The 24457-nt window shown below is 45.5% G+C and overlaps 1 protein-coding gene across 2 annotated transcripts in view; it reads right to left on the bottom strand.

Annotated features, from left to right (window-relative positions):
- RASA1 (RAS p21 protein activator 1) overlaps positions 1-24457 on the bottom strand; it is a 1157575-nt gene that overhangs the window by 992966 nt on the left and 140152 nt on the right. For both annotated transcript variants that reach the window (XM_078675333.1, XM_078675334.1), the window contains exon 5: positions 17264-17381. In XM_078675333.1, coding sequence (XP_078531459.1) covers positions 17264-17381 — 118 coding nt within the window. The remainder of the gene's footprint in view (positions 1-17263; positions 17382-24457) is intronic.

Below are 24457 nucleotides of genomic sequence, written 5' to 3'. Positions count from 1 at the left end.
GGGGTGGAAGGCAACAGTCGACTAAAAATAGTGAAAGTAAGGGGAAAAAGTTGATGGGAGAACGAGAGGCAGAAGGAGGATATGAAGGAACTGATGGCATTTGGAGGAAGTGAAACAACAGCGTGACGAAAGTAGTAACTACGGGTGACACCTCTTAAATCCCAATTTCAGTGAATTGTTACAGCTGAGGCACACATTACAGCACGGAGAGCCCTCACGGTTCATTCAGCACCACAGTTACATTGCCTAGACATAGCCTGCCTTGTCCACCTCAGAAACAACAGCATCACCCTGGCCTGCGTGATGCAACCAAGATGCAATAAGGACAGCACGACAAGTCCCCAGCTGTGCCAGCTAGCAGCAGGTACAATGCATGCTCAGTTCAAACCGTGTGGGAGAGCGAGAGAGCGAGAGAGCGAGAGAGCGAGAGAGCGAGGGAGCGAGGGAGCGAGGGAGCGAGGGAGCGAGGGAGCGAGGGAGCGAGGGAGCGAGGGAGCGAGGGAGCGAGGGAGCGAGGGAGCGAGGGAGCGAGGGAGCGAGAGAGCGAGAGTGCGAGAGTGCGAGAGTGCGAGAGTGCGAGAGTGCGAGAGAGCGAGAGTGCGAGAGTGCGAGAGTGCGAGAGAGCGAGAGAGCGAGAGAGCGAGAGAGCGAGAGAGTGAGAGAGTGAGAGAGTGAGAGAGTGAGAGAGTGAGAGAGTGAGAGTGTGAGAGTGTGAGAGAGTGAGAGAGTGAGAGAGTGAGAGAGTGAGGGTGTGAGGGTGTGAGGGAGTGAGAGAGTGAGGGTGTGAAGTGTGAGAGAGTGAGAGAGTGTGAGAGTGAGAGTGAGAGTGCCCAGTGAAAGCGTGCGCTGGTGGTGTCTGTGCCTGGTGAGTGTGCACTGACGGCCGGTGGTGTGTATCCCTGGTGAAAGCATGCACTGACGGCTGGTGGTGTGTGTGCCTGGTGGAAAAGTGTGCACTGACATGTTTAAAAGTAAAGTGCGCCATACTGCGATTGTTACAATAGTTAATTGTGGATGCATTAACAATTGATGCGTGCACTGACGGCTGATGATTATGCCCTCCTGGTGTGTGTGCCTGTAGAAATTGTGCACTGATGGCTGGTGGTGTGTGTGCCTGGTGGAAGGGCGCACTGCAAGCTGGCGGTGTGTGTGCCTGGTGGAAGTGTGCACTGACGGCTGGAAGTGTGTGTGCCTGGTAGGAGACGTAAAAAAAGAGCCAACAGGACCACTGGGCAAAGTTTTTAGGAGGAATACAAGCATAGCGCCTTGTCAGGACTTTGAAGCGCTATATGGAAGCAATCAAAATATGTAACACTAAGAAGGCATACAGAAAAAACAACCCTTTTCCTACGAGACTGTCCCCTTGGACCTGTCCTCAGCGGTGTACGTAAAGATACTACAGAGTGAAACGTGGACCCAGGACATGTGCAAAAGATAACAATGTGCAGTGGGTACACGACATGGATGCAGAACTTCCGGTCTTCCAAATCCCATACGTGGGTAGCTCACTTGTTTTCTCTTGGCTTTCTGGGATGTGTAACAGGAGGAGGAGGTTCCAATCGGAGGAGGTTGTGAGCAGTCCTCAGCAAAGGTGCAGGGCAGACAGAATGGGTCAGAGTAACAAGAAGTGACCACGAGGGGGAAGGTGCAATGGGTTAAAGTCAAAGGAGACTTTCAGAAAGCGAAATGGCGAGAGCCATCAGAAAATGGATAGTAGGGAGCAGAAACTGGCGTTAATGAGTACAAAGGTTGGGGGGGGGAGTGGTTTACAGTGTAGGAACACGTGTGACGCGGAGAAAGTGTGACAGTAGGGGTGGAAGGCAACAGTCGACTAAAAATAGTGAAAGTAAGGGGAAAAAGTTGATGGGAGAACGAGAGGCAGAAGGAGGATATGAAGGAACTGATGGCATTTGGAGGAAGTGAAACAACAGCGTGACGAAAGTAGTAACTACGGGTGACACCTCTTAAATCCCAATTTCAGTGAATTGTTACAGCTGAGGCACACATTACAGCACGGAGAGCCCTCACGGTTCATTCAGCACCACAGTTACATTGCCTAGACATAGCCTGCCTTGTCCACCTCAGAAACAACAGCATCACCCTGGCCTGCGTGATGCAACCAAGATGCAATAAGGACAGCACGACAAGTCCCCAGCTGTGCCAGCTAGCAGCAGCTACAATGCATGCTCAGTTCAAACCGTGTGGGAGTTATTTTTCCACTGGTCCTATGCCCACACACGGTTAATGCTTTTTCCATGCCTCGGTTTTGAAATGTTTCCACGCAGTTTTCTGGGCGGGCGCGCTGCTTTGGGGAGAATCCGGAGACACTGGCATCTTTGAATGTGGCAGTGCACCACCGCTGATCTTGGCCGCCTCTGCATGTCCTGTGGGGTCCCCTGCCCCAGGGATGCTGGCACTGCTGAGGGGAGTACGCTAGCCCTGCACCACTCCGGATCCGTTTGAGGCAGACTTGAACTAAAGACTCAGAGGAGGCTGCAGTGAACTTAAGGCTCAGGTTCCTAACCTTTTCTGTTCCTGTCCTTCGACGGCGTGCCATGGCAGCCAGCGTCCAAGACCAACGTCCCTCGGGTCACAGTGAGTCCAGGCTCTGCCGGTGGCAGCCGCAGGAGGAGGCTCGGTCTTGTGTCCGCCGGCAGCATCTCAAACAAGTAAAATAAGTCTAACTTCACTACGCAGCACCTTCTGTGGCGCAACCCGTGGGTAAAGAGCCACCCAGCCTCTACCGCGTCACGTCGCATTGCCAACCTCCCCGGTTCTGTGCATTGCCTCTGGTTCGCTACGATCCCGTGACCACGCGCGCGCGCAGTCTCATCTCCCCGGATTCCTGTGCGCGCTATTAGCAGCCGTGGTGGTTGCTGTGAGTGCGACACACTCCCTCCCGCCGTGGAAAGAGGCTGCCCGAGGAGATTACTTGCCGAGAGAGGCTGCCAAGTGACACCCGGGCAGCGCCGAGGTCTTCGCTCCTTCCACAGCCCGAGTGAGTGGGTGGCCGGCCAGTAGCTGAAGCCTTGAGCACGAGTTTGGGTCTGTGGGGCGGGTCCTTTCTGGTGTCAGATCCAGTAGTAAATAAAACGAGTAAAATGAAATTGTGCTGTTGCGGAAAGGAGCACTTCGGGGCGCGTTGACGTGGAGCCGAGGGGGAAGGGAAAGTGACAGTAACTGCAGGAGGCTTGCAAGGGAGACAGGAGATGACTGTACGTAGTGAACACGCGCGTTCACTGATCCGATCCGGCCTGCAGCCTGCGCGTGCCTATCTCCTGTCTCCCTTGCAAGCCCTTGAAAGCAGTCTCGAAGACTATAGGTCTCGCTGGCGACAGCGCTTTGCGCTGTATCGCCAGGTGCGAGAGCTAAAAAGTGGGGGTAACCATGAAAGCAGATCCTACTTTCCTACAAAGCCCCGGCAAATTTACAACTCCCTCAAAAATCAAGGCGGTAACTTCAGGGTAACTATAATTCATCCAAATTCACTTTAAGAGATAATACTAATATTCAACATAAAAACATCAATTTGTTTATCCAACCAAGTTATTGCTTACCATACAACAAACACTATATACTTGGTTTAGCAACATTCTCACATCAAGAGTTTTCACTTATCACAAATAGCACCATGTTCCCTTTCATTTCTAATAGCATCATTTTTCGTTAGTGGATCATCAAGTGATGTGCAAACAGCCGTCCGACCCCATTTGGTTGGCACACCACCTCGGCACAGTCAAAAGGAGTTCTCTGTTCTTTTCCTTGTATACCTTGAAAAAGTCCCATGCTTGCTTGAAACAAAGTGGCAAAAAACATGTTCGGGTGTGGCTCTTTGAAGAAACTATAAGAATCCGACAAGCTACTCTGCTGTCAATTTGCACTCATTGGTTTATATTACTATTATTGCCAATTGTATGTTGCTCTCCTACCTAACCTGAGTTAAGATGCTACTACGCAAATCAATAATTGCAAGCATCACTCCCACCCCAGAAGAATTAACAGGGCTATTCAGCAAACATAATGGTTTAGTAGCACAACCACCTTATTAGAAACAACCGAAACCTTAGTCAATGAGGTGGATGTGCTGAGCACAATTCCACATACATGACACCAGAGTTCAGAAGTTTAAATGATACATATAAATGAGTGTGCCTCGGATGGGGGGGGGAGAACGGTATGGGAACAGAGGAGGGTAGGAAGCAGGTGGTCATCTGGTCTGGGTCGCATGTGAATCGATGAAAGACAGCAAAGCTGACCCAGTCCCATCCCCTTGTCCCACTTGACGTCTTGGCTGTCAGCTCGTTCCTGTCTATACCCCGGGCCCATGGGCTCTGGTGGAAGCGGAGCTCTCCCTTCACTGCAGCAGCGCAGGTGTACGGAGCAGCACGCTGCTGAAGAGGGGACCAAACTCACTCACGCCCGTCGCCCGCACCTGAGTCCGGGGAGGAGGGATTCACGGTGAGGCGCCGTTTGCCACCCCTGGCGCATGCCGTACAAAAGCAGCAAGCTGCTGGAGCGGGGACCAAACTGCGGCTGACCCCGGGGAGAAGGGTTTCACTGGGAGGCCCAGTCTCTCGGCGCACTGGGCTCGTGCCATACAGCAGCGGGTGAGCGCCGGCTGCACCGCCCCTCATGGATTTTATATCATTCTGGAGAGTGAACTCCAGGACCCGCGACACCAGGTTATTCCAGTCCTGGTTTTTCGCTTGACCGCCGCCCCGCCGCCACCATTCGGAGAGGAAACGCAGAGAGGAAAGGAGAGGCAAGGCTTTTGGAGGGTCCTGAGGCTCGGCCCGGCATTTGGACTAAAAGCCGCCCGGAGTCCGGAGCGCTCAGCCACTTGGAGCACCCGACGGCAGCCTCCCAGCCTCAGCAGCCTCACAGCCCGCAACCCGGATGACGGGCAGTTTTATAGCGGGTTTACAGAAGGTTTACAGCACCGCAGCATCCTGCAGAGTCCCGCAGCAGTTCCAGGCAGTTTCCAGGGGGGTTTCAGTTGCTTGAAACACAAGACAGACTCCTCACTAGAGCTCATACAACTGGGGGAATGAGATCAGGGCGGGTAAGCGGGGTGCTCAAATCTGCAACCAAAGCTGGAAACGTCAGAAGCAACTTGAGTAATACGGCTAAGCGGAAAAGGAAGCGGAGCCTCAGGTCAAGACCAGACTGGCAATGCAGGCAATGAAGCCAGAAGGCTCCCTATTTGAAATAACAACAGACACAAAGGAGCTCAGGAACGCGACGCCAGAGTCTAAAACCCCCCAAAATCACCTTTTTCAGCCAAAAATCAACACCAAATTTTGCTTTTTAAAAAACACAAGGTACACACTGCTCTCACACCCGGCTGCACCCACGGGACTTCAAACACCACTCCTCCCCTGTCCTGATGATAAAGGGAAGGTAGAAAGGCTTAAAGGTCCTACAGCCCAAATAGGAAGGGGGGACAAAACAGTGTCATGTCCACACAGACCAGCACCTGTTGCAAGCAGGGTTCTCAAAACTCCAGAGACGTCCCCGGGGACAAAGTCAAATGCGTGGCACCCAGAGTCAATGCCAGAGACAACACCAAACTCGCCCCAAAACGGAGGGCCTACGTTAGAGCACAACGTAAGTGAACAATTGGCAACAGACACTCGCAGAAGTATCACTGTCAGCCCTGTCAGTCCTGCATGTACCCATAACATCCCTGCGTCTACTTTGCCCAGACCCCTCATTCAACATAAAAATTACGGAGGCAACTGCAAATCATTAGAGCCATTGACCATTCTTAAGTTAGGAAATACGACAGATATCCTCCAGCTGGGAACCAAGATCGATCCCCTTGAGGACAACTTGAAAAGGAGCACAAGAAGAACACAGGCTAAAGGGGGACTAACACCCAAAAACCTGAAAGACAAGCTGGTCTTCGAAGACAAAATATGCTTTGCCCCTATACGACCCCAAAACAAGCTTCCGCTGTTGCAATCAAGCTTGCTGCTGGACGAATAAGAAGACCCAGACGAACCAGACCAACAATCATTTTTAGATATGGATGAGCGTGAAGCTCTCCAGTCAGCTTACCGGGTGGTCACATCCAGAAGCAAATTAGCAGGATCAGCAGGAAACTCAAAAATAGACGGACGCGAGCTACCCATTTTGCACAACCAGTGAAATTAGAGCATACCAGGGGAAAATGCAAAACACGGGTACAGGAAACAAAACCTGCAGTGAGGCTGGCAGCCCCAAAGAGGAGGGACAAGAAACTGCCCAAGGGGACCCATGGGCAAGCCTGCTCAAAACAGTGCAGTTTCTGGTTGAGGCCTTGCAATACCAGACTGACAAAAGGGATATACAATTATCCTTACTGAACACCCTGGCAGTATATGTGGTATCGATCGATGGCAGACTGGGAAATCCGAACACAATGTTTGAAAGCTGTCAGTACCATACCCTAGCTAAATGACGAACTTGTGGATGCAGCCCAACTGTGGATAAGCTGGCAACTCTGCCAGCGATGCGAACGGACCTAGGCGCACAACTAAAAAATGGCAACAAACAACGAAATCAAACAGCCTCTAAACGGAGAAATTTTGCCTGGGCATGGCAGTGATGTATGGGCCAGTGAACGTGGAGGAAAAATCAACCCCAACAGAACAACTAGAGGAGAACTTCGACAGCGACAACAGAAAGCAAATAATAGCAATGCCATTCATCCACAGCCATACGGCAGACCAAACAGAACAAGCAGAGGCAGCTAAAGGGGAAGTGAAACTAAACGCACAACTAAGACGTGCACAAAAAAGGAAAGGCCGGAACAAGAAAAAAAATCTCTCTAGGTTGGGATGTCAACGACTCTTTGGGACCGCATCGGAGCAAGAAGGGACGCTGCTAGTGTCAAGTGGGACTATGCAGCAGAATAGCTTTTCAACCAGAAAGTATTAACAGCATCACAAATGTGCCTAATTGCGCCCAACCTCTATCGAGCAGAAAGCAAGAAATCAGTGCTCCTGAGGATGCAAATGAGGACGCACACGAGACTGCGGGAGTTGACCCTCTCCAATTGAGTCTGGTGGAAAATCCTGTCGTAAACCGCACTCAATCCACAACTGTCGGAGAAAAAAGGACTAGAATAAAAACCTCGGAGACCTTTCAGGATCCCAGACACCGCGACATCCCTGGTGTCTCAACCACAATTGGAAATGTCACCGCTAGGTGGAACGCAAAACATGGGGCATCATGACACTCCTCTAAGCTCATTGAATTCATAAATTACGGGGATTCAAAGGCAGGTGAAAAAACAAGAGCAACATGGGTCACTCCGATAACAGCACACAAAGTACTGAAAGAAAGCGACATCCTAAAGTCCTGGGGGATAACTATCACCCTGTACTTCAAGCCAGAATATCCTGATCTGCTAATTCCTGAACCCCAGACGGCGCCAGATACGGCCGCTGGAAGACCAACTATATCAGTGCTGAGAGGAACCATAGGGCACTGTAACAGCAACAAAATGGACCTACCTCGGGAAGAAGACACAAGATGGTTCCCGAGAACCACAAACATAAGAGACTGACAAAGCGCTTTCCCGCAAAACACAGCTAACATATTAGGGACAGTGCGGCTCTGCTCCTGGAATGCAAACGGGCTTCCCAACAAATTTGCAGACTTGGATTTTGTCACCTATGTCAGGGCCTTTGACATAGTGGCACCACAAGAAACGTGGATGACCGACCCGCCTCATCTCCTAGGATTTCTGCGCTTCTTTACAAATGCCATCAGGGGAGCAAAATATGGGCATCTCAAAGGAGGTTTGGTCACATATGTCGCAAATGCAGTTGCCCACTCTGCTTGCATTTTTGATTCCACAACACAATCAACCTTAGCAGTTACTATTTTCTTCTCAACGCCTACACTAAACAAAAGGGACTCTAATATTATGTTGTTAAATATGTATAGTCAACCGAAAAATAAAATCAAACAAGCTAAGGAAATGTGCAACGTTGTCTAAACATGCATACGTGAGGGACCCACAACTGAACTTATCCTAACTGGGGACTTAAACCACAATTTGATGGGATCCTCCGTGGACGAAGAAGTGTTAACCCAAAATGCAGTTTGGAACATCCCGCAGCAAGGAAAACATCATGCGGGCAAACTAAAACAGGGCAAATGATCTTAGAGGTCCTGGAACATCTCAATGTAAGGGCACTAAATGGAAGATCACCGAAAGACAACCCTCCCGTGATGACATAGTTCAACAAAAACAAGCTTGATATTAGACTATACTTTTGCCTCCCTAAGTCATCACCAAATTGCATCGTTCCAGCTGGGCAACAAAGGAGACAGTGATCATCGGCGCAAGAAATAGAATTGAAAACAGTTACTCCAACATTCGAACACTGCCGGGAACCTTAAGGAATAATTACCACCATAAACCTAAGAAGAATCAAACTTAAGATAGCCGCAGGAAACAAGATGCTTGAAATTGCAAAACATCATGCCACAAGGACTGGAGGCAATGGAGGAATACGCGACCAATATCAAACCACTTAACCTCCATAGATTCAGTGGCATCATACCAATATTGCGTACCGCAAAGCAAGATATCAAGCTTGCAAAAAAAAGGATCCAAAAATTAATGAGATACCTGCGACACAAGCCCAGCGACGTACCACACTTACATGAACTACGGAAACAAAGGATAGCCCTCAAAAAATTAAAAAGGGATGCGAATAGAGCGATAGAGGAGGATTTGTGGGTTAAACTATATGCCGATGTTAAACATAAGAGCAGCACCAGATTCTGGGGTACCATAAACCGATTCATTTACCACAATCATGACGGCGTTTTCACAAACATCACAGAGGAAGCCTGGACACAATACCTCAGGTCCCACTTTCAACAAGGCACCGAATATAGCAAGAAGCGCAAAGTCTGCCAAAATGAACTCTATCTTCAATCTAATCTCAAGCCTGTGTTGAAACTGATCCTGCCAATTTTTGGAAAAGAGAACAAGATCTACTAAATAAAGAGCAGCAAATGGCTCAAATTGATTCCATTAAAAGGCAGATAAGAAAGAGGAGAAAAGAAGGTGCTCCTGGCCCAAATGGAATCCCGTCAGCACTTCATAAGCCGGAGGCAACATTCTGGGCAGAAGCACTGGACACACTCTTTAGAGAAATCAGATCGCTGAATATCATGTCCAGCTCATGGAAAGGCTCAATTATTTCCCCAATCCATAAATCAGGCGACAAGATGAAACCTCAAAATTATCGCTTAGTGGCTCTTCTGGACATCGAAGCAAAATGTTTCGCAGGCTTGATACTGGAGGACCTGCAGGCCTGGGTGAAAGAAAAATCAGCAATTCCTCTCCAACAAACCGGTTTCACAACATCAGTTGGGACAACAACTAATATATTAAGCATGGCAATGCTCATGGACAAGGCAGCAGCGAAGATCATCATTATACTTCTGCTTTATGGACTACAAGGCAGCATTTGATCATGTCAATCGTTTAAGACTGTGGTCCAAATTACAGCATTGGGGACTTCCTCAGCCCCAACTCAACTTGATAATAAACTTGGACACAGACACTTGGCTACAGGTAAAGTTGGGAAACTGGACTTTCCTGTCAAAATGCGGAAAATGGTCTGAAACAGGGCTGTGTTTTGGCACCCACTCTCTTCAATCTGTATACAGCCGATCTAGTTAAGCTGCTAACCACTTGCAACTCACACGCCCCGAAATTAGGGGACAGGGTCCTTCCCTGTCTTCTTTATGCTGACAACATAGTCCTGATTAGCAAAACTAAAGTAGGGCTGCAGCATCTCCTAAATACAACGCTGGACTTCTCACAAGCAAATGATCACACAATCAATTTGGACAAAACGAGAACGATGATAATCGGCAAAAAAAGGCAACAAACTGCAACTTGGCTTTGCGGGGAGACCAGAATAGAAGGAACAACATAATACAAATACCTTGGTGTGAAGCTGGAATCCGGGGGACAATTCCTGGCGCAGAGGAATAGCATAAGGCAAAAAGGCTTAATAATAGCAACGTCCCTAAAAATCCTAAACTCCAAATTATCTGGCCCTTCTATCCTGCCACTCGAAGAGGTGGTTCGTTCAAAACTTTTACCATCAATCACCTATGGTAGCGAGGCACAGAAGGGCAAGGACGCGGAAATACTCAACGCCACTGTTACTACTGCATACAGGGTTATCTTTGGGCTCCCGAAATACACCTCGCCTGCTCAAATCAGACTTGAGTTTGGCTTCTCGAAGCAAACAATTGCCAGACAAGGGGCCTTCGTCATCGCATGGGATAAAGTGTGAAAAACTCCTCGGGGAACGTTAAATGACCAGCTGTGGAAAGAGCTACAAACACACACCACATTACCAGCTGCGAAATATCTTCATAGCAGCCTATCTAAATTAGGGCTAAATCAACTTTGGGAAACACCGACAATCACTGTAATTTTTAAAAAAACAGTGTGGAAGACGGTGAAACTACTGTCATGGTTGGAGGACAAGGCCGCACTTTCACAGAGAGGTCGTGGATGGATGACTCTGCATACATACTCGAAGATAGAAATGCAAGCCTACTTTAATCTGGGATTTGACAAAAATATAAAAATTCCATTTATGAAATACAGATTCGGCCTGCTTCCTTGTATCGAGCACCTTCCATCATGGCTACAGAAAAAAGCAGGTCTTGTGTGAAGATTTTGCGGAACAGCTCAGGAAGATCTGCTGCATCTACTATGCTCTTGTAAATAACTTCACAAAGAAAGAAATAATTTGTTGAAACAATAATTTAATCAACGAGGAATTCGTACAAGGAGGCAAGCCCTGATTGCATGCTTTGCACCTAGTGATCCGCAACTGAACTGCAGAGCAATTACATTTTTGCGACTGCGTGAAAGCAAAATGCCAGAAATAGAAACATCAGGAACCCCCGTCAGAAATTACAAGCTAACATTAAGACGCCCCTGCTTTGACATTTTTTATTTTTATTTCTGAAAACAAAAGAAACCCAAAAAGTTTTATGCCGCTAAAGCCCAAAACCAGCAAATTTATTAACACGGTTTTAAGATTTTTAAGTATTTTGAAGGAACAAGTTTTATGCATGTATGTGACCGTTTTATTAAATATATATATGTTTGTATTGCAATGTTTTAATTAACTATGCAAATAAATATTTACTTACTTAAGAACTAGAGTTACAAATGAGAAACATTTTTTCTTCAGAACTGGATCTTTCAAAAGATCTTGAATCAGAATAGCAAGCAGTATCATGAACACCTAATGAGCAGGAAGCATATGCACCTTCACTTAATCAGGTTCTGTACTACTTTTTGATTCCCTTTGGAATAAGCGTGCACATTTAGATGAAAGCAGTGGTGCGTGATAAAAGTATGCCATCTTCACCAAGTCGCTACTCATCATATGTTCGGTAGAGGTATTCACCTGTAGACTACAGCTGTTGCCAACATGCTCCTGATAAAATGCGGAGTCTCCTTACCTCAGCCGGGATAGAAGCATTAGATGGCTAAAATTCAGTTTTCTGTTATGATATTAGCCTTATTGATGTATCTCAAAAAATGTATGCTAGGGTACTTCTACAACGATTGCAGGATTGGATCAGTGATCACGATATCCTTACTCCTTTGCAAGCGGGTTTTAGGGCAAAACTTCCACGCTAGACCAACTATTCAGGCTCCAGTTAATTTACTGGAAGCATGTTGTGTTGGAAGGTGGGAGCCTATATCTAACCTTCGTTGACTTAAAATCTGCTTTCGATACGGTGGACCGTAGCCAGTTGTGGACCATCATGCTGACTATGGGGGTTCCCCCACACCTATGTTATCAACTTCAACAACTTCACAAAGGTACTTTTCCAAGAGTTAGGTATGGCAGGAACGGCTAATTGACAGATCCGTTCCCCGTAGAGAAGGGGGTGAGGCAGGGTTGCATGTTGGCGCCTACCCTCTTCTCCCTCTTCTTAAACGGACTGATAGACGACCTACTCGCTATCAAGGATATAGACTGCCCTAAACTGTCCCAAACTAGGTTTCCCGCTCTGACGTTTGCGGATGACACTCTGCTGCTGTCAAAGTCAGCTCGAGGTATGCAGCGTGTTCTGAACCAATTTGCACAGTTTTGCCACAAAAGGAATCTTGTGATCAACATTAAAAAAAACTAAATATATGGTTTTTAATGCTAGATCCACTAACTGCCCACAACCCTTGCTAGACACTGGAACACTTGAAAGGGTCCCCACCTTTGATTACCCTGGTCTCACATTAACCAAAAAAATGGGGTGGGGCTCCCAGATGGTTACGGCTAACTTAAAACTCACCCAGTCAGTTGGGGGAATTTTAAAAATGTATAAGAGTTGCGTTCTAAAAAACATAAGTCCACCACTGGAAATATACAGGGTCAAAGCTCGATCAGCCTCTCTCTACGGGGCTGAACTGTGGGGGCACAAGTCTCACAATGCCCTCACAGTCACTGAAATCAATTTTCTTAGACAAATCTTGACCGTGCCAAAAAATACCCCGCTTGTTCCGTTAAGGATGGATTTAAATATTGTTCCTGTTGCGGACATTATCTCCACCCGACCACTGTTATACTGGCGACTGCTGTGGAGCGCCCTTGAGCTGGCTAGTAAATTGATACTTGTATAGCGCACTACTCACCCGCAAAGATCTCAAGGCGCTTGTACGAATACCGCTGTGGAACCCATCCTGGCTTTCCCTGTGAGGTGTCCACTCCTGGGCACCCCCAGGGTGGAGGCCAGGCATCCTTAGCGTTGTGGGGGCCGTTGTGGAGATTAAGCAAGCTATTGCCAAGAGTTGCAGAGTGGGACTCCATGATTGGAATAGGCACTGAGGTGAGAATTATCAGGTCCGTGGAATTTTGAGTTCAAGACCCGCCGAGGCAGGGAATTGAACCCTGGTCCTGGGCTAGACCTCTGCATCAGGGTCTGCCGCTCTAACCATTGAGCCACACTTCTGGCTAGCTATAAGGAGGAGCTAAAAGTGGTGCTGTCCACACAGGGGGCGGGTAATATACCCTGGTTCTCTTATGTAAAACACTCATTTAGGACCATTGGCATGGAAAAACTATGGACAGATCCTGAAACATTCTGCCCAGCTAAATCCTTGGCGAACGCATTAAAAGAGCACAAACTAAGACAAATATTCCAGTTAGATAATCCCTCGAGCCTAACACACAGATTCCTTGATTTTAAGTGTCACTATGAATTTGAGAGGGCTTTGGACATCATCCATCCGACCCTAGCAAATAAACTGTTGCTGCAGTTTAGATTTGGAACCCTCCCGCTATTTGCGATCACCAACAAGTGGGCAGGAGGTTGTTCCCACCTCTGCCCCGGGTGTCAGACCGAGGAAGAATCATTAATCCATGTCACGCTCTTTTGTGAAGCATACAAACATCCAAGGCGTAAATGGATCATACAACTATGCAGGAACTTGGGTGTCAGGAACTACCTAGACTTCTTTAGAATTCTAAGGACTGATAACGACCCGGTCTATGTGGTCGCAGTATCAAAATTCCTGTTCTCTATGTAGTTAATTAGTAGAAACCTGCAAAAATCGGAACTACCCATAGCTAGTGATTAGTGTCAAACATTTACATGCAGAGCACTCGGACACACACCAGAAGCATATATATGCATCGGCTGAGGAGGGTGTCCTGGTGGGATGTATCTAGGGATCCGAGTGATATGGATGGCTCAATATGGAGTTTTAAAGTTTTTAGAGTTTTAGAACTGTATGAAATCCGTATTGTAAATTATATTTTTATATGTAATGTATTTTAGAATTATGAATTCCCATAATGACGATTGTATTTAATGTTTTTTTTTACTTCACTTAATTGCTGTGTTCATTATGAAATGCTTATTTTGACCTTGGATGGTAACAATAATTGCTTTTATCCGAATCTGCTTTTATGGCTAGATCTAGCCGCAATAAAGTTTCAATTGAATTGAAGTTATGATATTAAAGGTCGACGAACACCGAAAAAACCCTTGAATAGTCTAACCATGAACTGTTTGATGATTCTTTGAGAAAAGTGGAAGGGAGCATCACTAGGCATTCGGAACCTCGAAATTCCTGCCAAATGCACTCTTACTGATGAGCCCTTCAGTTTTTTTTTGTTTTTTTTAAACAGAGTTTTATATAGCGCGAACTAGACCCGAACTGAATCGGGTATCAGAGCGCTTTACATAGCACCAGTTACGTTACATGAGGACACGCATTAATTTTAGGCACGGGGAGATTAAGTGATTTACCCAGAATCACAGGAGGTTTTTGGCGTTGTTACCGAGACTCGAACCCAGATCCCCAGGTCCGAGGTCGAGCGCCCTAGCCGTTAGGCCAGCTCCTCTCCCCAGAAAACTAGAGTTGGTGACATCGCACGGAGATGGCACTGAACCACTTCAGCGGATACCATATACAAAACGCTTTCACTTTGTTTCATAGGTTTTTGTCCTAGCAGGGGCACATGCTCATGCAAGTTTTGCCTGCCAATCTACGTATATGTCCAGATATACAAATTCTAACTGTTTCAGGAACCACACTGTCAAGACTCAGTTATTTCAGGTCATGATACAGGACTTGGCAGTTGTGTCGGATGAGCAGCCACAGATGATCTTCAGGAGGACTGGTGGATGCTTGGAGCTGAGCCAGGTCGGCATACCAAAACTAGCATAACCATGCTTGGGCCACTAATATCAGCGAGGATAATGCGGTCTTGGACATCCTCAGTGTTCTGATGAAGATCAGTAATGCAAGAAAAGGGGTAGGCAAAGTGGTTTAACCATGACCTAAAGAAAATACCTGCTTGCATGTCTTGCGTTTCAGAGTGGCAAACAAGTCTAGGATGGGGTGAACACACCTGCTGGAAATTTGTCAAGGCTGGTATTGGTGAGGCGCCCCGCACTGTTTGGCACCACCATGGTCGTTGAGCCTCCTCCAATAGGGTGACCTTACATCCTTGTTTTGCAATATAATACACAGGGGTCATGTTGTCAGTTCCGATCAGAAAAGTCTTGCCAGCTAGCTGTGGCAGGGATGCAGACAGGCACAGTCTGGTGGCCCATTTCTCCTGAGCTCAGACAAGGATAGATATCCCCTCTTCCAACTAGAGACATTCGGTAATAGCTCCTGCCTGTGAGCTCCCCAATCCTTTATAAGATTATCTGCTGGCCTATACAGGATGACAAAGCTAGCAATTTTTGAGATTTTTTGCCACCAAATGCTCCACGAAAATGAACAGAACATTGTGATTCGTTTTCCTGAAGGGAATGCTCAGCCCAACTGAGTATTTAGGATCATGTAACTAGTGCAGAACTATGTACAATATTGCTGTGCCTTGTTACTAGGCCATTTGTAAAGGAGCACATAGTGCGATATCTTGAAAATCACTTTATTGCTTTGTGTCCCAGAACAAATAAAAACTTGGGGGACTTGCATATCAATGTCACCATGCCAATATTACAGTGTAAATATGTGCATTTGTTGGTAAATTAGACTTTAATTTAACCCCTCCGCTCCTGTGCTGGACATTCTGATCGCGGGCGTGGTCATGACAGCTCCCGGCCGTCATCAGCACAGGAGCACTGTAATGCATGACGGACGGGAGCCGTCATCAGCATGCAAGGGGTTAACAATAGAAGACTGAAGCTGTCGACAACATGCTGTCGACTGCATGAGATTGCAAGGTCTCGCTATCTCATGAAGGGCAAAAGCATTAGCTGACTAAATATAGTTACCTGTTCTGTTAAACATTCTATAGTGGGCCACACCACCACAGCATAGGTGTGCATTCCATGCACACAACTAAATAAATATAAACTTAAGAGGAAGACAATAAAGCTGCAAATGTTTATTAGCTTGTGGTCAAATGGTTACATATTCACCTACAAATATTAAGAACATCAGTTGTTAAATCTGAATAAAAATTATCAACACTTCTGTTATTGCATACAGACCTTGCTTTCAAACAAAGGAACAACAAGAAAAGATTACGATAAATTTGCAAACCGTGCTGTAATCGGAAAAAGTATTTAGTAATTAGAGCATAGGGAATTGGAGTTGTGTACCTGGATCTGAGGACAATTTTCAAACTTTAACTGTCTGGGCCCAGCCGATGGAAAAGATGGCTGCATGCTGTGAAGGAGTCTATGCTTCTTCTACTGAAGCAGCCTTCACACGACAATCGTCCAGTTGTGGAAATACCTAGTGGCCATGTCCTTAACAAAATAATTCTACGGAGGGCATAGTTCGTGAATAGCTGTGGGTGGATTTCACGTCAAAAGGGAGGGCTTTGAACTGGTAATGCTATACTACTACAGAGAGTTTCAAACACTGAGTGTCACAAAAGTGGAAGCAGGTGTCCAGTAGGTCCCGGGAGCTGAGGAATTTACCTCCCTGCTGCACTAGAAAAACCTCTTGCAAGATGACCCTCCAAAAGGACTGTTTCCTCGGGAACCTACTGAGTTCCCTGGGGTCCAGGATCAGCGTCAATTCACCTGCCTTCTTCCTCACAAAGAAGAAACTTTAATAGAAACTTCGAGTCTTATTGACCTTCAGTACCCAAGATATAAACAGAAGCAAAGGTCAAATTTGAAAACATTTGCATAGTCTGCTTTCTCTAGAAGGAAAATAATACAAATGTCTCTGCAATGTGGTCTAGGGTGATTCAGTCCAAACCGGTCATGCATCCTTGACTAGAGACAGCTCACTCTTCTAAAATGCCACTTAAATCACTCTGTGGCTACACCTGACAAACGCTGTGAATCATGAAGTTATTCTACAGTTAAGGAGGAGAAGGTTTGAGAGGTCTATTCATTCAACAACGTGAACTCTTCCTTGTCACAACTCAATATCACCAATGTAACTATCAACAACATCCCTTTGGTCACCCTAAGTTACCTCACGTACACTTGCATTATCAGATACATCTGCAAGAGCAATGGGCCTAGAAAATGCCTGCAACAATACATATGTTACCCTTATCCTCCAGTAAATTCAAGATCCAAAATAAGAACCTCAAATGCATTCTCACCAATTGTACAAAGCCATCTTTTACTCAAGTTTGCTCTCATGTATGAACAAAGTAAAAAAAAATGTGTATCTAGACTCCACTCTACAATATTAGTACATAATCATTTTTACGCAATTCAGCATGTTTGTGCCCACTTCTTGCTGCATTTGTGGGTGTTCTTCCATTAATAATAAAACGTTACTTACCACTACTTCCACCAGGTCATCAACAATAAGTCCTTGCTCATCTGTTCGTAAATTGGTAACCCACATCCAGCCATCCTCCAATTCATTGTGCACAATAAACATGTCTCCTTTCAGGAAGCTGTAATAATCATCAATACATTAATTTTAGGTTGCAGTTTAATCATGCACGTTAAACACCTTCACATTAAAGATCAGTGAATACCTAATAATAAAGAGCTTTGGTTGGTTGTGTTTTTGTCATTAGTTAGTGGTACACATTTCGCACTCCAGCACTGAGGTGCACTACTTACTATAGTGGATCACAACTCCACAGCATAAACATGCATTTCATGCACAAAACTAAATAAATATAAGCTTAGGAGGAAGAGAACAAAGTTGCATACGTTTATTTGCACCAGCCTGAATTTATAACCAAATGGTTATAAATTCACCTACAAATATTAACAACAGTTGTTAAATCTATATGAAATTAACCAGCGTTTCTTCCTTTGCATACAATTCTTGCTCTAAAACAAAGGCATAACAAGAATGAATCATAATACATCTGCAACCAGTTCTCGAATGGGACAACAATTATTCCGGGAAACCATAAATTGGGGGTAAGAGTGTGCCCTTCGAAAGGGGGAGGAAAAATATGCTGCATATTATAATAGCTTATAGGGTTAGGGCATATGCTGCAGATATCTTTGAATGCCCAACAAATTTGAGGATATCATTATAGTGCTAAGATAACTCTGATCGTTAATGCACTGTTTGGTGGATCTGTGTTTTGTCTAGTCACAGTTTTGACTCCAAGAAATGTAGCAGGTTAATGTGCCTGCTGCAAAGCACGTCGTCTAACATGCAAATCCAAGATGTAATGTAATATAATGTAAAGTAAACAGATTTATAAAGCGCATGGATACCCGGGAGCGTCCCAGATTATATTTTAAGGAGATAGCTAAGTGGGTTACTGCTTTTGACACATACTTTTGTTACTTGCAGTTATTAAATTGCAATGCTTCTACTATAGCGCAGTGAGCTATGGACTCGCATCATGTATCTGCATGTAAACTGTTTTTCTCAAACTGTCATTATTCTAAAGTTGCACTTTTAGAATAAAAACGCCTACCAGTAAGGACGATATGTGACGCTTACAACTTGGAATTCTCATTCTCTTTATGTACACTGATTTACACATTTGTATGATATATAGTCTCTGTATGTTGTATGCGTGTGACAAAGTGCTCTGACACCCTACACTGGGCGGAGCATCGTTATAAAAAAAATTGAAAAATGTGTAAATGGGACTTAAATTGTTATTTGGGTAATTACTCATACAAAGAGATATATCTGACAATCTTACAGTGCATGTACATCTCCTATGTACGTGGGTTAAACAAATTAAAAAATCTGTCCCAAATCATAGTTGCTCTTAAATACTTTAAGCGAGAACAAGTTATGTGACCTTGTTTCCCACCGTAGTAGTGGCATCTATGTTTTAGGCCTCGAGATAGCTCCCAGCCAGGATGATACTCCAGCAAAAAGAGGGCTGATCGTTCTTTAGAACAGGTCTTTGTTTTGGATCCAGCTCAGCTGGCAAACAAAGTACCCTTACTGGCTGCAAGTTGATGCTGTAAACGGAAAGCAGACAATGTGCAGAATGTGTCCGGTGTCAGCAAATTACACAGGGTCAAATTTAGCATTTTTCACTGGGCCAACCCAGATCCTGGACCCAGTTCAATAATAGCAGTGGGATCTAGGATCCAGCGAGGTACCCCGCATTTCCTGTACTGTCTAAGTACAGATCTTTTAGTCCTTGTTTATAGAGGTTAACAGGGTTTGCTACTGCTGGAAGGTAGGCACTTTGTTAAGTAAGAGACCATCTTCCATTCACATTCTAGCTGGTATAACCAGGTTTACCCAAATTGACAAATATGGTCCTTTTTAGGTCGAGCCTAGACAGCGCTTGCGCGTCTAGTGATCCGTTGTATGTACTTTGTGGGATCTGACTAGCGCACTAGCTAGCAAGTCTTCAAAGTTCATGTGTGACGTAATGCATAGCTGCCGCTGTTTGGAAGGAGATATACTGTTGCCCTATTTTTTTTGCCAAGAACTTTGCTGTCCTGCACAGGGGGGCTGAGAGTGGGGACTGTTGTCTGGGGCTCTGTGGCTCGCCTCCTTCACCCCGCGGACCGCGCGCTGCCCAGGACCTCACATCCCAGCGGGCAGCGCGGTCTCACGAGAGGCCAGTGACACTTCCCCCCCGGGCATACAAATTCAGGCGCCGACTACCGCGGCGCGTGGCGCTGTTTGGAAGGAGATATACTGTTGCCCTACCTTTTTTGCCAAGAGCTTTGCTGTCCTGCACAGGGGGGCTGAGAGTGGGGAGTGTTGTCTGGGGCTCTGTGGCTCGCCTCATTCGCCCCGTGGACCGCACGCTGCCCAGGACTTCACATCCCAGCGCGGTCTCGCAAGAGGCCAGTGACTCTCCCCCCGCCCCCGGGCATACAAATTCAGGCGCCGACTACCGCGGCGCGGGACGTGCGCGGGCTCGCCCGGGCCAAGGGCGGGCCAGTCCATGGCCGTCATCGGCCGGAAGAGGCTGGGCTGGGCCCGGTCTCTTGGTTCTTTGATTGATAGTTGGGGCAATTCATATTAAATCATGGGCAAAAGGAAACTACTGAGCCCCAGGGGTAGCAGGCCAAGCTCTGATACTCAGCAAACCTTATTGAATTATTTAACAGGAGAGGTCGGTGTGTTCGATAAACAGATCCTATCAGTAGAGGAGTCCAATGTGGGGTCATCTTCTGGGTTAAGCCAGGAGTTACCCTACAATGAAGAATTTACCCAACCAAACTTAGGGGAAAAAGCCTCTAGTATAGTAAATGGCTGTATTCAACCTAGCACTGATGATCTACAGTCCATTACTAGTGAGTCCCCTACACAACCACCCCCCCCAAAAAAAGCCACAAATAATCAAGACCAAGATCTAGTGGTGGCCAGAATTCCCAGAAAGATACGGGACTAGTTGTTGTTCACTCCTCTTCTCACTCGCCCAAACAACAGAAAAGTGCTCCCTCGAAGAAAAAACAAGTAGATCAGTTCAAAATTCAATCAATACAAAAAGCTAGTTCATCTGGTAGTAGAACTGTCCAGTCTGAGTCTCAATCCGAGATACAGAATTTAATATCTTTAGTAGAGAGACTGGATTCGTACATGAGGGTTAGGCTGGATCAGCTGTCAACTAGAATGACCAACATGGAAAATCTTTTAAATAGCAAATTCAAATCAATTAATTCAACCCCAATTATTGATCTGGGTCCAAACACGATTTTAAACACTCACGCAGGGAACCCACATCCCCTAATAGGAGAGGGGGGTATAGCGAAGAGGATAGTCCCTCTAATAACTACCACGGCTCCGATTGAGCAGACGCACAAAAAGGTAGCAGAAAAAAAGGACACAGCATACGACGCAAAGACAGACTAACACAAACACTAATACGATCCCACAGGAAATACCATCTCGGGTACAAATGCCTCTTTTCTCCCAGCAATATAAACAAGGCCTCCCTACAACCCTTTTTCCCGCTGACCACCCGGCCACTGACGCCCATTTGAACCTTCCACCAGAAGCCACCCCCTACGTTATCATCTTGGGTAATGTACCATCTAACCAAGCTCCTAACGAAGAAACATGGACGTCCCTTAAAAATAAATCGTTACATTGGCTGAGTAATAGGGTAGGATTGCATAGTCAATTATTTCAAGACCTTAAGATGGTTAGACGTGTCCAATGGGTGGGAGTGCGGGAAAAGGTTTTGTTGGGGGATTGTATAGTCATGGCATTTGGCTCTCCCCGGTTGGTAAATGAAATTCTAAGCCTAGGGATAAGCCATACTGTCAATGCTGTTGGGATTAATATATTGCCATTGGGCTTTTTTTATCCTCCTAAAAGAACAAACTATCCCCCTGTAAACATGTGAAAGCCTCCTATGGTTCAATGGCCATTACAGACCATTCCAACTTACAATAGATGTAATGCTTTGTCAGGCCTAGATAACGAGTGACTGGACGTGGTAGTAGTTGAATCAACGGCAGTGAGTCCTATGATATCCCTAAGTCAACAGGAAACACCAACTCCAGAGCCCTCGCATGCGGGATTAGAATCAGCTATTCTCCTTCCTCATTGAACAAACAGTGGGGATTGGACCACATCGTGTGAGGATGCGGTCCTTTCTCCCAATAAGGGGGGATTGGTAAGAGGCTCGTTAGCCCCAATGTCAAACATAGAGCACTCGCCCCAGGGAATGAGCTCCCACCCTAAAATGAAAGGTCTGAAGGTGGATATTGTCTTTTGTAATGTTGCTGGCCTACTTTCTAAAATCACAAATGACAATTGGTTAAAATTAGTAAGGAAACACAACATCATATGTCTGCAGGAGACATGGCTTTGTTCCCCTGCCCATTTGGTGGGATATAAAACATACTTCTCAGAGGCAATTCAATCTTCCTCGGGAAGGCTGAAAGGGGGCTTAGTAATATTTATATCAAACGTCTTATCAGTTAATAAAATAGTTGCTTTGAGGCTAGAAAGTAACTATCAGGTCCTGTTGATATTTGTAAATAAAGCGTCCATTTATTTTGTGGTAAATTTTTATAACAATCTTAATCAAATCGATTTAATTGATGTTTTAAATAAGGTTTCCTTTTTATTGCAAGATTTGCGTTCAAAGTATATTAATAAATCGTTTGCACTGATTTAGGGCGGTGATTTTAATTTGTCACTCTGTAAAAAGAATATCACTAACAACTGTGGCATTCAGGATGAGGATGAGAACAATTTAACACATTTTATGCATACGAATGTGGGCAATCGAATGAACGAGATAATGATTACTATGGATTTAGGGTTTGCAAATTAACTTGTTAGCCCCCCTCGTCCCTTTTCCCTCTACTTTTAACTGGAGAGGGCTTACAAGCACAATTGATTTTATACTTGCTTCTCATTGCACTGCATCAACTATGCAAAAGTTCGATACAATCATTAATGCAGTAAGCGATCACTTTCCCAATAGTGTGTCAATATGTGTTCTAATCTTTTGGTGGAGACAGATTATTGGAGTCTTTTGGACCAACAATCTCTGAATTTAGATAGACTCAATGGCTTCTCCCTAAAATGAGGAAAAGTAGATCAAGAGTTGGTAACGGCCAAAGTGGTCAAGCGAGCCCTGCCTTCTTTTGAAATCTGTGTTGATCTTAATCCTACACCTGAACAAATATTTTACACTATTATTACTAAAATTATTGAAGAAGAGTTATTTTGTAAAACAAAAAAGGAAAAGGGACTGTTAGGAAGGGATGGTTCAACACAGAGTGCACAAAAGCGTACTCAACACTAAAAGTCTCATTGAGCAAAAGTAATAGGGACAAGGAAGAAATTATTAGACTGAGAAAGGCTTATAACAGCGTTAAAAAATCGTAAATCTCAGATTAGAAATGGTTTATGGAAGCAATTGCACAAGAGTTGTTCCACAAAGGATAGTGGCACTTTTTGGAGAATAGTTAAATCGCCATTCCTTTCTGAAGCAAGTGAGTCCCCGAAGTTAGATGTAGCGGTAGATGCGAACACTTGGGTCCAACACTTTTCAAATATTTTTACTCAGACAATAGATACATCCCTAGATCAAGTTGAGGGTGCTGAGAAGGAGCCCCACTTAATTCAATCATGTTACTCCATACAGCTAAGTTTTACCCATAAGGAGATAATAAACGCCCTAAAAACATCGAAATCAGGGAAAGCACCTGGGCCTGACGGGGTCCCAGTGGACCTTTTTAAATATAAAATAGATTTATGGTCTCCAATTCTTACGAGAGTCTTGTAAGCAGCCAATAAAGCTGGCATGTCGAATCCTGGTCTACATCAATTTTGGTCCCGATCTTTAAAAAGGGCGATCGCCACAGTCCAACTTGTTATTGGCCCATTTCGCTCTTAGACTCCCTTGGCAAAGTCGCTGGACGTATCCTTTTAGATCGTCTCCAGAACTGGGCAAGAGATCATAACATAATTTCATACTTGTAGTATGGGTTTCGCGAGGGTTTGGGCACAGTGGACCAGGCCTTGAACCTCTCACTTTTAATAGGGAAGTATGTCCAAGCAAAAGGAGGGTATTTGCACATGGTTTACGTTGACTTGACTGCAGCCTTCCACTGCGTCTGTCATACTAAACTGTGGGCAATTATACTAGCTATGGGGTGGACCCTCCGTTGGTGAATTTTTTTACGGGAGCTTTATTCAGGGGCATCGACAAGTCAGGCACGGGGTAGGGGAGAACTCAATGAGACCTTTCGGATAGAGAGGGGGTGGGTCAGACAAGGTTGTGTTCTGGCCCCCTTCCTATTTACACTATACACAAAAGGGCTTGAAGCAGCAATGGTGGAGGGGAGCCAGGACCTGCCAACAATCTGTCGTCGGCCAATTCCAGCATTACCATATGCCGACGACGCAGTGATCTTGGCAAGAATCCCCATCCAGCTCCAGCGGTCATTAAACAAATACTGCAGTTTTATGAATACCCTGAACCTCAAAGTGAATATAAAAAAAGACTTACGCCATGCATGCTGGCCCCAGACCGAAAAAAATTAAAGATATCCTTGTTAATAGTATTATACTAGAGTGTACGACCTCTTATCCCTATTTAGGGATCCTAATAGATAATAAGTCCAAATGGACAATGACCATCAATGCGAGGACACTACTATTTCTGAGGGCTACTACTGCACTGGTGGTATTAGCTCAGAAGTTAGGGAAGAGACCCCTGCAAGAAATGCTAAAAATCTTTCAGGCGAAATGCGTTAGTATTGCCAGCTACGGCTCAGGGCTATGGGGACACGCAAACACGGACGTATTACAGAGGGTTGAGAACTCCTTCTTGCATTACCTATTAGCAGTCCCACAAACCACCTCGATATACGGATGCCACTTAGAACTAGGGATGGACTACATATCAGACATTTTAAAAATCCAACTTATGCTATGGCGTCGCATTTGGACCACCGACCAGTGCGATTTAACACGACGCATTGTTCAGGAATGCATGACGCTTGATAATATGCATAAAATTAGATGGCTAGTCTATGTGAAGTCATTCTTTGATGACCTAGGCCTCCGGAGATACTTTAATCATCCATTAACCATCTCCGAGATGCCAAG

This window comes from Lissotriton helveticus, chromosome 2_1, assembly GCF_964261635.1.
Source record: "Lissotriton helveticus chromosome 2_1, aLisHel1.1, whole genome shotgun sequence".
NCBI lineage: Eukaryota > Metazoa > Chordata > Amphibia > Caudata > Salamandridae > Lissotriton > Lissotriton helveticus.
Note: the sequence above shows the minus strand (reverse complement) of the source record. Positions and strands in the feature narration are given on the sequence as shown.